We start from the raw sequence: 17,320 nt of genomic DNA, 5'->3' as shown, positions 1-17,320 counted from the left end.
CAAAGTATTTCTTACGGTGGGCCTATGATAATAATTATCTAACATGTCAAAATGTATGTCATTTTGGTTTATTAAACATGATTTACTTTATCAAGTTTATTATCTTGCGAATATATTACTGAATTATTTCTCAGCCAAAATTTAGGCCACCAAATACAATTTTTAGATTTCATAGGATTCGATTACAGGCTGCAAATACAATTAAAGATTCGAAATCACTTTGATTCTAATTGAATGATAATTTGGATTCTACTGTTGTAACATCTCGTAATTTCTACACTCGGGTGTTACATAATAATCTAAATTATGGAACCTCTCATCTTCATTCCAGCCTAAATCTGATGGTTTGAAGTAATCTTTATCTATAGATCAAGCCATCCACCCACTAATTTTTAAGATGGACGGTTACATTATCAAGATCCACCATTAAACGGGCCCACAATACTTATGCCCATAACACTCCGTATAGTGGTCCACCGTTCATTATGCCAACAACTTACAATAAGAAAACTTAGTTACATAATGTAACTATTGAATTACAAAAATAACCCTTAAAGCCTATCTATAATAGCTTGAAGACCTTTAAAAATGTTGGTAATCATATCGGGAAATGATCCGACCATCAGATTATCAGTAATAATCAATTAGATACATTAATCAAGAAATGCGACCCATATGATAATGGGACCAACTCCATTTTTGAGTAAATGACTACCGTGGATGAATGACATCAGATGAACAAAGTAGATCTCCCACGAACAACTTTGTGGACCCCACATTAGTGTAACGTGTACCCTGTAGGCATACTCCAGGGTCAAAGCGGGTGCTGACCCGATAAACCTCAGAAAGGAAAGGTTTTTCTCTCTTATTCCCACCCGAACTCGATTTAAACGGGCACCATTTGTGCACGTCGATCATGGCCCACCTTCAAAGAACATTTCAACAATCCAAACTGTCCATCGTGTGCAGTCCTCATTTTTTACCAAACCCTGGGCTTTTCCACACGATGTGTCACAAGTGAGTGCGCACAAAAATGGGCACAAGCAAAGACCTATGTACAACGGTTTTGAAAGCAGAAGCTCTGCGTTCTTGCTTAGCTTGTGATCCGAAAGCAACACCTCTTGCTCTATCTTAGCCGTTAGAGTGGAGAGATCTCAACCCTTTAACTGAGCCTCATTAGGATTTTCGTAGCTTTAGAAAGGCGGAAGGAATCCTACTTTTTCGAACGCTGGCTCAATCCCAGCCACACAAGCACTTCCAAAAACCCTTGAAGCTTCTCGTGCATCGGATTTAGGGCTTCTCAAAGCGTCTTTTGTAATGGTATGAGATCTCGCATGAAATCTCATTAGTTCGAGCTATACCATATGAGTCGAGAAAATTGCACGCCATATCATCGGATCCCTTGTACGCATCCAAAGTATGGACTCGACAGCGATCAGCGGACACATCCAGTCCGTCCAGAAGCATTGGATCAAAGGATAAGGCCGTAAAGGAGAATCTGCCATGGGTGGCCACCTCATCTTCTCCGCCCAACCGTAAAACCCACCATTGTGTAATGGGCCTTATTTCTCGATCCGAGACCTTCACCTGGTAGGCCAGGCCATCAAAAATATATTCATAATATTACATTGTAAGCATACAAGCGGGATTCGATTAGATCAACTCAAACTGGCGTCTTAACCCAATAACTAATCCCGAATTAGTTACGTCCGAAGACTCTGGAAGAATTTGGGGAGGCTATAAAGGCTTCCTTTCTATTTTCAGAAGCCGGCCCTAGAAATCCAGAATGAGATAGATAGAGAGAGAGAGAGAGAGATTGTGAGAGAGAGCCGTGAGAACCTCGTGTTGGGTTGCCGAGCTTTCCGAGTCAGGTGCTGTTGCACTGGCTCGAATCGGTTGGGTTCTTAGGTAGAGTTATCGGTTATTGCAGGAGAAGAAAAAGAAGACAAAAGATAGAAGGATGAAGGAGAAGAAGAGAGAGGGAGAGACGGAGAGGGCTTGAGAGCAGAGCCGCTATTACCATGCCGCACAGACACTCGGTCATAATCTGTCGAGTTTAGGGAGTGTCTGAGTTGAGCCCTGACTCGCTTAGTCATGCAAGGACCGAAGATTAGAAAAGAAGAAGATCAAAAGAAGATCAAAAGACTAAAGATAGAAAGAAGAATGCAGCGAAGAAGGTAGAAAGAGAGAGAGGGTGTTGCCGCACTAGCCCGACTCAAGTTGAGTCGCTGACTCGCTCAAACTCGGTCAAGTTGAATCCAGAGTTTGTTGGACTCAACATAAATGAAATGAAGGATGAGACAAAATAGGAGAAGAAGAGAAAGGAAGGAAGGATGGAGTTGAGTTGCTACAATCGAGTTTTTTTTTTTAACACACTCACACACACACTGCCACACACTCACGCTGTAGTGGATTTTCACCACCTGTGGGTGCTCAAACCCTTGACCAGGTGTTGAAACTCCTAAGAGTCTACCACTAGAGCAGGAGCAAGGACCCAGTTGCTACAACTGAGTTGACTCAGTGAGTCGACCCACTATGTCAAAGATAAGATGGGCCAGGCATGGGTCCAGCATTGCTGCAGAAAGAGCCATGTATTTAGCCACAACAGAAGTTAGTCGAGCTCGAGTTGAATCCAAGTTGAAGTGAGTTAAAGCCGGGTTGGAGAATTCAACTCGTTTTAATTTAAAGTCGAGTCACACCATGACTCACATAAGTAAGTTGATTTTAAAATTTTAGCTAAACTTCAATATAACAATCATTTAACTATGTTATCTATATATTGGAATTCAAATCACTCCTCTAAGTCATAGATTCATACTCAAAACCATCTAATCCTTAAGGTTGAACTTAGAGAATGATGTTGCGACCTAGTTGTACAAATGGTTTAAAGTATGGAGGAATTGGATTCTCGAACATGTGCAAACGATTCTAATAACATAGGAAGTCAATTCGACTCTTGAAAGGTGGCGATTACCTTCAAGCTTTTCTATATCATGATAATTATCTTAATTCATTTATTTCATTAATTGTTTAATTTAATATTCATGATAATAAATGCTAGTTTATGTTTGAGTGAATTCTTCCTAAATGATTAATCATTAGATTTACATTCAAGTACCTGAACATACTATAAATCGCAAATTCTTTATCCTGGTTTAAATGAAATATTTCATATGGATAAGCGCTATTGATATTTTATGTGGCTTATTTCACCACTTGTTATTACTTTATGATGTTTTTGGAAGGTATTCGAACTAGTGGAAAATTACGTAATGAACTAGTTGAGATTATGTTGTGGACTTACCATCTTATGGATCGCTTGTGCCTTTATAGCTTTTTGGAGAAAATCTCTTCTTTCGCATCCATTGAATGGACTATTTGCCTTATATGACTTTGATTGACTATTTGCCCTTTTGCGGCTTTTATGGATTATTTTCGTATAACTCTACGATGGTACATTTCACTTGTCAAATTATGATTAGCCACTAGTTGAAAATGTTACCTTTAAACATCTTATTTAATTAGTCTCATGAGCCGGGGATGGTAGTATGGGATACTATGCCTGAGCTATTGGCCCATGCTGGGTGACGAGCCCCCATAGTAACCTTTGAGCTTCCTTAAAATGCTTGTTTAAATTAGAATAATAATGATTCGGCTAGTCACGCATTTTCATGGCATACAGATTTTACCGGGTGGTCGATGTAAGACATGGGGGTTTTCTTAGATCACTATGGGTTATACCAAAGAGTATTTTAAAGAGTGATCCTAAGTTATTGTTGTCTGTATTCGAACCGTTATAGGTTGTCCTTGTTGCATGGACTTTTTCAGATGCCTAGTCCTTCTTAGGGCGTACCTCCGAGTACTTTTTCGGAAGACTAGTTCACCTTGGTTGTCCTCGTTGCATGGTCTTTTCTGGATAACTAGTTCTCCTTAGAGCGTGCCTTTGAGTACTTTTCCGGATGGTTAGTTCTCATTGGGTGACTTTTTGCCAGCTGGATATACATCCTCAGGTCTGTGAGCATGTGCATGCATCCATGCATTTAAACAAGATTGTCTTTGTAGAATTTATTTAATGAATGCGTATCTGATGAACCTTATCTGATTACTATAATAATCATTGTGAAATATTTGTTATACACTGTTTCTGATGACTATGCATAATTATCTTGATGATACGATAAATCTTAGGAGTTATACCTCACTAGGATAGTCATTGACGCTGTCAAACTATAACCAGTGTGTAGGAGACGCAGAGGGTGCGCATGCTGGTGTTCAGGTGGAATAGGAGGAGCCAGACGATCTTACAACTCTCTATTATTGATTTCATTTGCATTTAAATTATATTATCATGTATTATTAAAACTTAAGACATTGATTTGTATAAGTTTTCGGGAGCCATTTGAATATTTAGTTATGTATATTTGGACTCTCTCTTATACTTGATTTGTTTCTATTCCGCTAAAATTGTTAACTCTAATAAAGAAAAAATGCATGTGAAATTTGAGCCCTCGTTAAAGGTTAATACTCTGGTTTTTGGAAACTGAGTAGTGTACTTGAGTTTCGAGAACTGGGGTGTTACAACTGTATTCCAAATCCAAGTTGTCAAACAAACTCAAAGGTCATTCCCATTGGGATGAACTGAAAACACAAATATTAGCCTGATCCAAAATGTCTATGGCCCCACTAATTTTTCAATAGTGGATGTTCAATCCCCCCTGTTTCCTATCGTCGAACCCACTTGAGTTTTGGATCCACCTTAATTTTAAGCTCATGTCCTAACATGAGCTGGTAAAAAGATGGACGAGGTGGATTTCTCACGAACATCATGATGGGCCTCACTTAGCTTCTAACCACATGAACTTTCTACGATTCGGGGTTACAAGCAATAAACTTTTGATTCCTATTATATATTTGGCTCACTTAATAATGAATTCTAATTGAATATACATGCACATTAAATTTATACACATGTGATCATGTCCTCTAATGAAGCCTAATGCAATTACTCTTTTATATGAGTGAGAGTTGATAGAGTGGAGCTATTACAATCAGAATATGGTAGAGCCATTATTCTATGGGCCCATTTGAATACCACCAAATAAGTTACTTTTTATACTTACAACAGTAGATAAGTGACTTATTTCAAATAATTAAGTTTGGTTTATGATTAGTTATAAGTAACTTTTTCACTTAAAAGTACTTAATCACTTTAGTTGTTTTTTTTTTTTTTTTGTTCTTTTCTACTTTTCATGAGTTCCGAAGAGAGGCATTGGGAGAGATGAAAGAGATAAGAATGTGGTAACTATGTTGTTTGTTAAACATACTTATCTTCTTAATAAGTAGAAACTAAGATAAGGTACTTGTGAATTTTTATTTATTTATTATTATTATTATTATTATTATTTTGGGTTAGCTTGTTAGTACACACCCATGTCAGTACACACACTCCATGTTAGCCACCCCCCGCTAGGGATCAATACCAAGACCTCAAGTGTTGAAACGAGGTATCTCCAGTCAGTCTGCCAGTTGAGCTATGGATTTGGGTGTTGCTTGTGGAATAATTAGCTTATCTTAAGCAACTTATTATCCAAATGGGCCCTACATGACGCATGGTTGGATGATGTGCAAAATTAGCTTTGTGTATGCAAAGGGCCCTATTATGGATGGTTTATGTATAAAAAATATAATTATTAGAAATTACTATATTATATGTATTCATTTGTGCCTATAAACCTTGAAAATTCACACATGGTGTAATGGTATTATGACGGTTGCGCTACAGAAGCTATGCAGAGCTACATAATGAAGGTTGTGTCCTAGAAGGGCATGATTAGGACCAAATAAATTTTTTTATCTCATATATTAGTGAACCAAAACAATTAATTAAAAGTTTTATTATGACCATATGTCCTCTCGAGTTCAAAAATAAGTGTAATAACTATAAGAGTACAAGCTAATACAAGACAATTAAATCTAATTTAACTTCCTACATTCAATCAATCTGTACACATGCATACACATAGGTGTGTGTGTGGACAATGTCTTATGGTAGAAACTCACCATACACACAATATCACACTATGTATAATGACCCATGGATCAAGCTATTCCAACTTATCCACTGGCTATAGTAATATTGTAGGTCGATAAAGGACCAAATAATTTAATTCTCACAATATATTTCACATTGAACATATTCTACTTCATTCTCTAAAGGTTAAGAAACTTAGATGGAAGGGAATTAAATTACTCAAGAACTAGGTTGATTAAGTGTATCCGCGTAGATTGACTGGATTACATTGCTCATATCCTAAAGCCAGTCTAGCATAGCACTGTAGATGGGTTGGATTACACTACTCTTAATCTATGATATAAAGATAAGATAAATGTAGAGTTGATTTTTAATGGTTGGCCAAGGCCTAGATCACTTTAATCTTTCTCCTATTTCTAGAGTTTTAAGGTGGTAGTTGGAGAGAGATCTTCGTAGCCACTCCTCATATTTATTGATGTGGGAATAATTATTTAGACTCGAAAATAGTTATGACTTGTCATGCAACGCCATGTGTGCGGGTAATTTTTCGTAGGCCGAGCATTCGTTCACATACATTTTACTCCTGTTTCGTGGATAACAACTCTTCTCATAATGATTATATCTCTTTCTACACAAATGTGTGTGGTGCGTTATGAAACTCAGCCAACCTGACACTGTTGTGTAATGACCCATAAATTTTGCGCACAAGTATATACATGAGTGCTTGTCCACGTGTATAATTTAGGGTAAATTTTCATTTCCTTTTTCTTTTTCTTTCTTTTTTTTTATTATTTTTTATTTAATCTTCAAACTAGAGAAAAGGCTCGTAGATGCGCACCCTTACTCTCACATACATGTCACTACTAGTTTTGAACTCTCATATATTCTAACACTCGTGCCCAATCATCAAATTCATTATTGAAAGAGCTAATCATCACCTGAAACAAACATATGATCGTCAATTTCGCTCTTGAATCGCCCGATCATAGAAAATTGACATCGAGATCATCACATCCATCCACATAATCTTAGTCGTTACCCAAATGTAAGAGTAAACTACCATTAGATTCAATATATAATGATTCCACCACGAGTACATGTATGTACACACCCTTTCATACATTTCGATCTCACCTAGCTTTATCATTAATTTATCTTCGATCCAAACCATTTAAAATACCCCTCGTAGACCTATTAGTAAGCCTGTTCACTATTTGGACTATTACATCGCCAAGAAATGGACAATGATTCCCTCTGAACCATCCACTTTGAAAACCAAGGAATCATATTACATGCTAAGGCAATCTAAGCCATCTACTTTGAAAATCTAAACCATCTAGTCATTAATACCCAGATATATCAGATCTATTGTTTGGCCATCACAGGTGATCTTAGGAAATTTTAATGATATACATTAATCCTATTTTATTAGATTTGCATAGCCCATTTAGATTTTGAATCCATCTCATTTTTGGACCCATGTCCTAATTAGGTCAGATACACTAGATGAATTGTTCAGATGCCTTATAAATACTATGAATGGGGCCCATAAAACTTCTATTTTTTTTTTTAAAGAAAAAAGTCAGTGTTGCTATGTGCGTAGGGAGCCATGACTCATTTTGCGTTTCTTATTTCTTTCTATTTACAGAGCCACAACCCCGCACCCATCTCTGTTGCAGATTGTTCATCATAGTCGTACCCACTAATTGATCCAAGCCGTTCATCAATGTTAGACCCCAAGGCAATTTTCAATGGTAGGCATTTCCCACCATGAATCGAGTCGTGTGACCTAGCTAATCATCTGATCTACCTCATCTTTAGCCCCACATCCAAACATGATCTATAGAAATTTATGGATGGTATGGATTTCTCATCAAACATCATGGTGGACCCCACTTGGTCCTCACAGCAGCCTACATCCATGACCCGAAGCTTGAACCGGTTCGAAACTCCTGTGCGCAAACACATTTTCAAAACAGAAATTTTCGTTTCTTCTCCTAACTAGAGGACTTATACCAAATCCAAGTGGAGGATTCTCCTATAATATGGACCATTCATTCATATTTCTTGTTGTGCAATGAGTTGAAATTCGAAGACGTATCCATGTTTCATACTAGCTTTAGAGATCGAGTGTGAAAAACGTCCAAAGGCTTCTTGTTACGAAACCCACCAGGAAAATGACCCAAAACCTTCGATTTGAAGCTTCAGAATGTAAACTATAATATGTGGAATTGCAAATGACCGTGATGTGCATCGAGTATGGAGATCTGATAACTAAATTAGTAGCGTACCTGATTGGGACACCATCGTTGTATGCTTGATGTCGTAGTCTTCCTTACCTTACACCCTTTAGAGAAGCACTGGGATGGGAAATAGCTTTTATCGTATGTAGGCTTGGGGTCTTAGCCCTGTTTATATAGTTTATAGGGGTGAGGAGTTTGAAATCTATTGAAATATCTCCCTAAGGCTACACACGAAAATTTTAATCCTAGTCCAACTAGAACATTGTGCATGTGACACAATTGTAGTGCACCACCCCTTACATGATTTTAGATGAATCATAATTGAGTGGGGTCCACTAATATTCCCAATCACACTATCCAACCCTTAAGCCAATCTAGATCGTTGATCAATAAGGCTCGCCATATAGAATTCTTACATTCTCTCACTTAAGCCACATTGATCAATGTCAATGATTTATCTTTAAAAATATTTTGAAAATGTATTTTAATTTTGAAGAAAATATTCAAATGGTTAACTAATATAATTGTTGGATAATACGGGTAACGCTATTACAATCTGGTCCATCAAGACCGCTAGTATCGGATCGCAATAGCCATCACAACCTTTAATATTAGAGAAGTAAGACTAAGCATAGTCACAAATACTACCAGTCTTAACGACATAAATCAATAACTAGAAAGTGTGTTATAAGGATTATACATGTAGTGTGATGATATGCGTCTATCCTTAAGAGATCCTGGAGCTTTCAAATGTCTCCAACGAGACATGACTTTAGTTTTACTTACTCAAAATAAATTATGCATATATAGAAAAAAGCAAAAATTAACTTTATATTAGCATCATCAAAACTTTATCAATGAGATCTTTTTAATGTCTATGAAAATAAAATGCACTCAACTCCCACTAACTGAATACAATTATATGGGATCAATGATTCTCATGCATATTACATGCTCTTGAAATGACATGATAGAGAGCCCTTTAGTGAGTAGATTCGTAATCATCTACTTAGTGCCAAAGAACTCCATAGACATTAGAAGATTTTGAACTCTTTCCATCATAATTAAATACTTAATGTCGATATACTTTAACCTTGATGAATGCTTGTTGTTGCTAGAGAAGGAAACTGCAACTGAGTTATCACAAATTATTCTCAATGGTTTCAGGATATACTCCAATATCCATAAACATGAGAAAAAATGTTGCGACCACATAGACACACTACGCCAAAATTGCGACTTTACGACGGACCAAAGCCGTCGTAAAACCAAATATACGATGGATTTCGTCCGTCGCTTGGTCCGTCGCTGTTTACTGGGTCGTATTTCTTTTTCGACGGATAAAATCCGTCGTCTAATATGCGACGGATAAGGTCCGTCGCATCGTAGCGACGGATAAGATCCGTCGTAAAAAATAAAAATGTCACAAAAAATGGAAAAAGAAAGCGTCGTAATTAAAAATATTTACGACGGATAAGGTCCGTCGCTAATATGAGGAGAACGACGGACCCACATCCGTCGTTGATTTTCAACTTGTTTAGAAATTTGCGACGGATTTGGTCCGTCGCTAAAATATCTGTAAATTAAAAAAAATCAATTAAATAAAAATATCATCAGATTTGTTTTTGGAATCTTACACCTGATAGTCATTCAAAAATAATTCATGCGATTGTTTAATAAGAATTTTATTCACAAAATAAATCCTATTCATCAAACTAAAAGGTCCAGTCATACTGAAAATAGACTCCCAAAGCATTATATGATACCTCATGTGAAAAATATATGCACATAAATGGAATCATATTTGGAATCCACTAAATATGATACCTCATATAACAACATATAACCATTGACTTGCAAAAGCCTGCAACTCCCTAATGAAATTTAATATATACTTGCATACTTCTAGGAGATAGGAGCTTTTGATGGGACGCTTCTTTCTTCTAGCTTGAATCCATAGCTTTGTCTACCATGGGAACATATTCATCAAACTCTGAGAACCCTGCCCTTCCAAATTAGAGAAGCATGTCAAAAATAACTGCCAGACATTGTCACAGTATTTCTAGAAGACGGAACATTAATTGATTAAATACAAATAGAAGAACAGCCTCATTGAGAGTACATGAATCTTTGAAGTGGTTTTTCTATCGATAAAAGACTACACTGTCCTCCACAGCAACCTAAAACCAGGGCCAGCATTGATGATAAACATTCGGCACAATGTCTGTACAAGAGCAAGTCCAATGTTACAGGCAAGCACTATCTAGATGCACATTTCCATTAACAACTCGAATTCCTATTTAATTTCTGGTCTGAACCAAATAATGATTATAAGTGACATCAGGACTCCATACTCAATTAAGACTGCAATTTCTAATACAATTCTGCTTTATAAAACAATGTATATGGAAAGATGTTGGGCAAATCAAGACATACAGATTTCTTTTCTCGGCAATATCTGTTGGTGACTTCCTGAAAGCATGCCAAGGCCTACACAAATACAATTCTAGCAAATCAATCATGGTGGGTGTACATATCAATTCCCAAACAAGAATTAGGAACAGAGCACAACAGAGAAAATCAAGATTGGAAAACCTGAAGTCTCGTCTGTCTGAGATGTCCGACATCTGAGACTGTAAGTTACTGAAATTTAGACTCCCAAGCCTTGAAGTAGACTCTGATTCTGCAACTAAAATCAATAGAAGATAAAAGAATAAGAGGAAAATTTTGGATGGGATAAAGACAAATAGGAAGAAAAATCAATGAAATCAATGCATACCAGATAAGCTTTTTCTGAAGGATGGTGGGGTAGCTGAAGAAGTCAAGGTTCTCTCAAATTCCACTGTTATTTCTTGCAAGAAAGAAATACTAGATATAAGAGGGAAAGCTTGGAAGAGGATAAAGACACAAACTTCATCCAAAATCACCCCAAGTTTCTTGGGTGGGGTTATCAAATCCAGAAGTTGCTCAGGCTTTAGATACCATGTGTGTGGAACCCACAGTTGAGCGATCCAAACTGTTGATATGATGGGCTGCTCTTTCATCCCCCATCTCCCAAAAAGTCTTCAAGATTGGAAGACCCTATCCACCCAATCTTTGGCTCTCTTTTCCATTGAAACTGGTCCTATATTTTTTTCTCAACTGTTCATCTCTAGGCAATCAACTGATTTTTACTATCTTAAAAGGTGGAAGATTTTTGGGAGCATGGTCCATCCACTGCAGGCTCAACATCTCAATGGCCTAGATCACCAGACAACAGGCCCACACACAAGGAATTGAAATCCTCAGTAAAATCCACATTTCCTGAGGCTCAACATTCCATAATTCCTCACATAAAATGCCATTCTTACATCCCAAGTTAAAGCTTAAAAGGACATTAATTCCTCACATAAAATGCCATTCTTACATCCCAAGTTAAAGCTTAAAAGGATATCGAATTACCTAAGTTCAAAAAGCTATCTACAATATTCTCCTTTGTTGTTTTCATTTACAATGGGTAGTTATTTTTTTAGTGTTGTCTTTTTCTCAGTTCGTTTCCTTGAATATGAAGTCTCAGCTAAAAGAAATGGGCTGCAATAAATTGATATTGGGACCATCTTGGCAGCATTGACATAGATTTCTCATAAAGATATTCCGTATGAGTTGAGTGAGTAGTTCTTGTGCCATCTGTTTTGACAGAGAAATTCAGATGTCTCTATCTTCCATTGAAATACCTTATCCACCACTAAAAATCAATGCAATTTTTAAATTCTCGAATTAATAAATCATTAGGTAAACTTGCCCGAAAAAATTTCAAATGTTGGGTACTGATTTCCTTAGAAAACCAACATGAATTATGGATCTAGCAGAGGGGCATTTGGAAAATTTAGCGCATTCTTGAATTGAAGGGAAAAGGCAGTTTTGTAATCTGCAAGAGAGCTTGGTAATTTCTGCGAAATACAAAATAAAGCATGCAGTAAAAAATTAAAAAAAAAAAAAATTGGTAAAAGGATTTAAGAGATTTGGTTGGATTTAAAAGGTAAAGAGATGCTTATTACTTACCGGAAGAATCGAATGAATCTTCGTCGGTTTGGCTTATGGTCTTCTCTTTGGATGAAAATATTCTTGGAAGAAAAGACTGCAAGCATCATGTATAAAAAAAATAATTAATTAAAAAAAAAACCCACTGTTTCAAAATGAAAATAAAAGAAGCAGACGAGATTCTTCTTCCACCAACCAAGAAATGTTCCAGAAAATTGGATTCTCAGGAATTAGAATCTAAGAAAAACAAAAGCCCTCTGAAATTAGAATCTAACAAACAATAGAGGATATACCTTCCTGAAGGTCATCTCTAAAATCTCTCCTCCTTTCAATGGAGAATGAAAAGTCTAAACTTTAAATACAAACAGACACCCCAAAACTTGAAACCTGCTATTCATGCATAGAAGATTCAGAAGAAGAATTTCCAATGAAGAGATGGGAATTGGAGAACACCCAATTTGAACAAGTTACTTCTAACTGGAAAATACGAGAAAAAAGAAAGGGAATCCTTTCAGTGCCTCTAGATTACAAGCCCTGCAACCACAAGGCATTAAGAGGAAAAAAAACCATTCAAAAAGACCAAATAAAATTATAAATGCAATAGATTTCACAAACTTCACAGCATAGACAACAACTCAAACCAATTACATAAAGTAGGAAAATGATGTGTATATATACATTCATGAAAGAAAATCCAGTTCCACCAATCATAAAATGCTCCAAACTGCTTATTTTGAAATGGATAAACAATTTTGGAAGATGTGGTTGGCTGGTTGCAACTGGATATTTGGTGCAGATTCTGTTTGGTAGTTTATGGAGCTATTACTTTATATAAATAAACTAGTAAAATGCATGTGTTGCACATGTGAGTATATCTTCATAATTACATGGACTAATGTTGTTGATTAGCTTAATACCGACAATTAAAAAAATCAATTCAATGTAATAATATGTAGAGTACTAATGGGAAGGGGAAGAGCTCGTCCACCGCTCAAGTGATGTACATGTGCAGAAATTTAGAGCTTATAATTGTTGACTCCATTTTGAATAGAGATTGCATTAACTCCAATCAAATAAACTTCAGTCATAGAATTTAGACCTTCACCATTTTAACTTGAACCATTCTTTTGACAATGAGCACTAACTGAAAGAAATGACTAAAATTATTCAAACCAAAAATAGAACATAACGAGCCCCATGGGGACATTAAATGGAAAAAGGAAAATTCCATACACGAGCCTGATTTTTCTTCATTTTTCCTCGAGACATCGCAGCACCATCTCTGCAAAGATTTGTTGCCTGAAAATGTGAAACAATAGTGCTATGATATTGCCAATGTTTTTGTATTAGATTGTCATGTTGCTGGTATGCTAAACTCAAGAGTCAAGACCTTCCTTTTCTTCATAAGTTGTATGATAAGCTTTATATCTATTAGATTTTCCAAGGCCACAGGCATGTATAGGAGAGCCATCTACAAGCTGGGGACACATGTAAAGACTACACATGGTGAACAACCAAGCTGACCATCTGGTGTGCCCCACTGCATAACCACCATCTCCTAAAAATCAGACCGGTCCACTCATCCAGTAACAGGGTATGAAATGAATAGATAGCTGAAAGAACTTGTTTCAGAAGTCCATTTGTTTTGTACACTGGCCCACCTGATGAATTCACTGGCCTCATTATTGGGCCCTGGGAATCCATGCCATGGGCCTACCTGAGAGACGGGTCAGATCTTGCAGTGTTCCACCATGGGCAGGGCTATACACCCCAAACCTCTATATTCAACTAAAATCAGGTAGGCCATGACTGTCCATGCCAGATCCTCTATAGGTTTTTAAGAGAAAAAGATACATCTAACATACTTTTGTTCGGTGTGTTTTGGACCAGGACAAGAGTATTTCAGATATCCATCCCAAGGGACCTTTTTAAGACCAGCTCGAATAGATATTATGTCCCTGACTGCAACAAGAGCCATTTTATCAGACAAAAGGTTATTCCAATTGCAAGAAAGAACCAACATAGACTTTCTTTTAGAGATTAGAACAAAGAGTGACAAATGCCCAGGATCATCTCATAGGAATTGCAAGGCAGTAAAAATTACCTTTCTGCAAATTCTATTGGCGTCTTGCCAGGTTTTAGATTTTGAAGTTCCAAGTAGCACACATCACAAACAACAGCCCATGATATCATAAGATGGAGCAAATGCATTGTAAATGATTGCCTGCAAGCAAATAGCTCAATGAAAGACAATAAGAATGCAGAATATAGATTTAACATGGACAACCTAAATAACTGCTTGTTCGGCTAATTTCATTGATCCTTGTGTTTTGAAGATCCATACCTATTTGGTTTTGAAAATCAGTTACAGTATAGCCGCATTGGCCATGCCCATTATGTAATGTAGCATTTAACCAGTCCATTTCAAAAACAATGGGCCCATATCAATGCCGACCGGAACCATGGCCCAATGAGAAGAAAAGAGAGAGCAATGACAGATGGAATGGATTTTGGAATAAAAACAGGGATTTTGAGAGAAGCTCACCCACGGCATGCCTGAAATCCTTCAAAGATTCGGAGCTCACCCACCGGCGGAAGAAGAAAATGAAAAACCAAGCAGAGGGGATTTGGAAAACCCTCTTCTGAAATGAGATATTTGTTTCAAATCCGCAAACTGTGAGTTTTCCATAATTTAACACATCAATTACATTAATACCCATACATTTAAGGGACCGTTTAATGAATGATTAATATAATTTTATATACAAAAAAAGTATAAATATTAACCATTAACAACTAGACCCATTATTTAGATGGTCTGGATAATTCTATAGCATTACCACTATTAATATGAATGAGTCACCACTGTTTTACATCAAACACAAAACTCACATATTGTCTCAGTAGATATGTAACGTCACTTGGGCTTTCCATCTGATAGTGCTCTACGGCCCCCACCATGATTTATATATTTTAATCCATGCCGTCCATCCACTTCTCCATATCATTTTAGGGTTAATCCCAAAAAATGAGATCGATATAAATCTCAAGTGGACCACACCACGGGAAAACAATTAAGATTGAATGTCCGCCATTAAAAGCCAGACCTTTGGCTACGTCCACCAACAAATGAGCTCCATATAAATCTGTGTTATATCCACACCGTCCATCCATTTTGAGATATCATTTTAAGTCATGAGCCAAAGAATTAGGCAGATAAAAATCTGTAGTGGACCCCACCACAGAAAACAGCAGGGAGAGTGATTCCCACCGTTGAAACTATATTAAGGCCCATCATAATGTTTATTTAAAATCCAACCTGTTCAAATGTTTTTAAAAAAAAGAAGAAAAAAAAAGAAGACATGAAATAAGGGAAAACACAAATATTAGCTTCATCTAAAACTTTTGTGGCCTTTAGAAGTTTTTAACAGTGGGCATCACTGTCCCACAGTTTTTTTGTGTTGGGGTCCACTGGAGCTTTGGATTTAACTCATTCTTTAAATATTGCACTAAAATGATCTCTCCAAATGGATGGAAGGTGTGGATACAAAACATACATCATGGTGGGACCCACGGAACTTGCTGACATCACTTTTGTAGCTAGTCTCACTACTCCCCCCTGTGGGCCCCACCATGATGTATGTATTTTATCCATTATGTTCATCCATTTTTAAAGATCATTTTAGGGATTTATTCCAAAAATGAGAGGTATATGAATCTCAGGTGGACCACACCACATGAAAACAATAGTGATTGGATATTCATCATTAAAATCCTCCTAAGGCCCACTGTACAATTTATTTGACATCCAATCTGTTTATTAGGTCATATAGGCGTAGATGAAGGGGGAAAATAAAAATCATCTCGATTCAAAACTTTTATGGCCCCCAAAATGTTTTTAATGGTTGACGCTCATTCAACACTATTTCTTATAATGTGGTCCATTTCATATCAGGATATACCTCATTTTTTTTGTCTCATGTTGTAAGATGATCTTTTAAAATAGATGGACGGCATGGATAAAACACATACAACATGATGGGACCCACAGAGCACCAACTGCCAGCCATTAGTTGGTGTTAGGAGTAGTAGCTAATCCGTTCTCCTTGTTTATGGTGTGGTCCATTTAATCTTTGGATATGATTCATTTTTTAGATAATTCTCTAAAATGATCTTGAAAAATTGATGAACGGTGTGGGTTGATCCCAAATTTTCGATAAATCCAAAACTCAAGTGGACCATGCCATATAAAACAATGTGGAATAATGATTTCCATTGTTATACCTACCTTGAGCCTACAATAATGTTTATTTGCCATCCAACCTGTTCATAATATTAAAAAGATATGAATGAAGAGAAAATACAAACATCAACTTGAACTAAAAGTACTTCTATGGCCTCCAAGAATTTTTCAATGGTAGAGGTTCAATCACACTAATTCCTGTGGTGTGGTCCACTTGAGCTTTAGATATGCTTCCTTTTGGTTCTTTAGACCTCAAATTATCTGTTAACATGGATGAACGGAGTGGATAAAATAAATAAATAACGGTGGACCTCACAGAGTTTACTCAGTATGCTAAGGGTAATTAGTAACTCACCTAAATGGAATAGAGAGGGGATTCCTTAAAACATTTATAATCATATATTGGGCTTACCTAAATTTGATTCATATATCCAACCCACTAATTATGTGTATTCCACTTGGATGAGGGGTCAGACCAAGTTTCAGCCGCATCCAAAACTCATGTGGGCCCCACCAAGTGTTTTTAGATTTTTTAGGATGTCTTCACATAGTTTTAGATGATATGGCCCACCTGAGTTTCGTATACGGATGATTTTTGAGATATCTCGTAACCTAAAAGGGACACATCAAATGCACGGTGTTGATGTTCGACACACATCATGATGGGCCCCACAACTTACTAACATTAATTCTTAGGTTATCGCGAGGTCAATAAGTTGGGTCACAAATTTGACCAGAATATTTAGCCTATTTTATATGTTTGGTCTATTTAATCTATTTTAC

At 36.7% G+C, this 17,320-nt stretch overlaps 1 protein-coding gene across 1 annotated transcript; it reads right to left on the bottom strand.

Annotated features, from left to right (window-relative positions):
* Positions 1–10,217: 10,217 nt before the first annotated feature.
* LOC131224888 (uncharacterized) lies at positions 10,218–12,819 on the bottom strand. The gene is made up of 6 exons (XM_058220334.1): positions 12,588–12,819; positions 12,316–12,391; positions 11,054–11,116; positions 10,870–10,963; positions 10,397–10,498; positions 10,218–10,281 (listed from the first exon to the last, which is right to left on the bottom strand). Exons 1-6 carry the CDS (start codon positions 12,600–12,602, stop codon positions 10,218–10,220), a joined length of 414 nt encoding a protein of 137 aa, XP_058076317.1. The 5' UTR covers positions 12,603–12,819.
* Between the last annotated feature and the right edge of the window lie 4,501 nt (positions 12,820–17,320).

Source organism: Magnolia sinica, chromosome 14 (assembly GCF_029962835.1).
Source record: "Magnolia sinica isolate HGM2019 chromosome 14, MsV1, whole genome shotgun sequence".
NCBI lineage: Eukaryota > Viridiplantae > Streptophyta > Magnoliopsida > Magnoliales > Magnoliaceae > Magnolia > Magnolia sinica.
This window is presented reverse-complemented; position numbering and strand designations above follow the sequence as displayed.

Bases quoted from the DNA above. Each gene is read 5' to 3' on its own strand.
- LOC131224888 (XM_058220334.1), bottom strand. The intron at 10,964-11,053 runs GTATGCATTGAT...TATTGATTTTAG, and splicing joins CTTCAGAAAAAGCTTATCTG to TTGCAGAATCAGAGTCTACT. The intron at 10,282-10,396 runs GTACTCTCAATG...CTAATTTGGAAG, and splicing joins AAACCACTTCAAAGATTCAT to GGCAGGGTTCTCAGAGTTTG.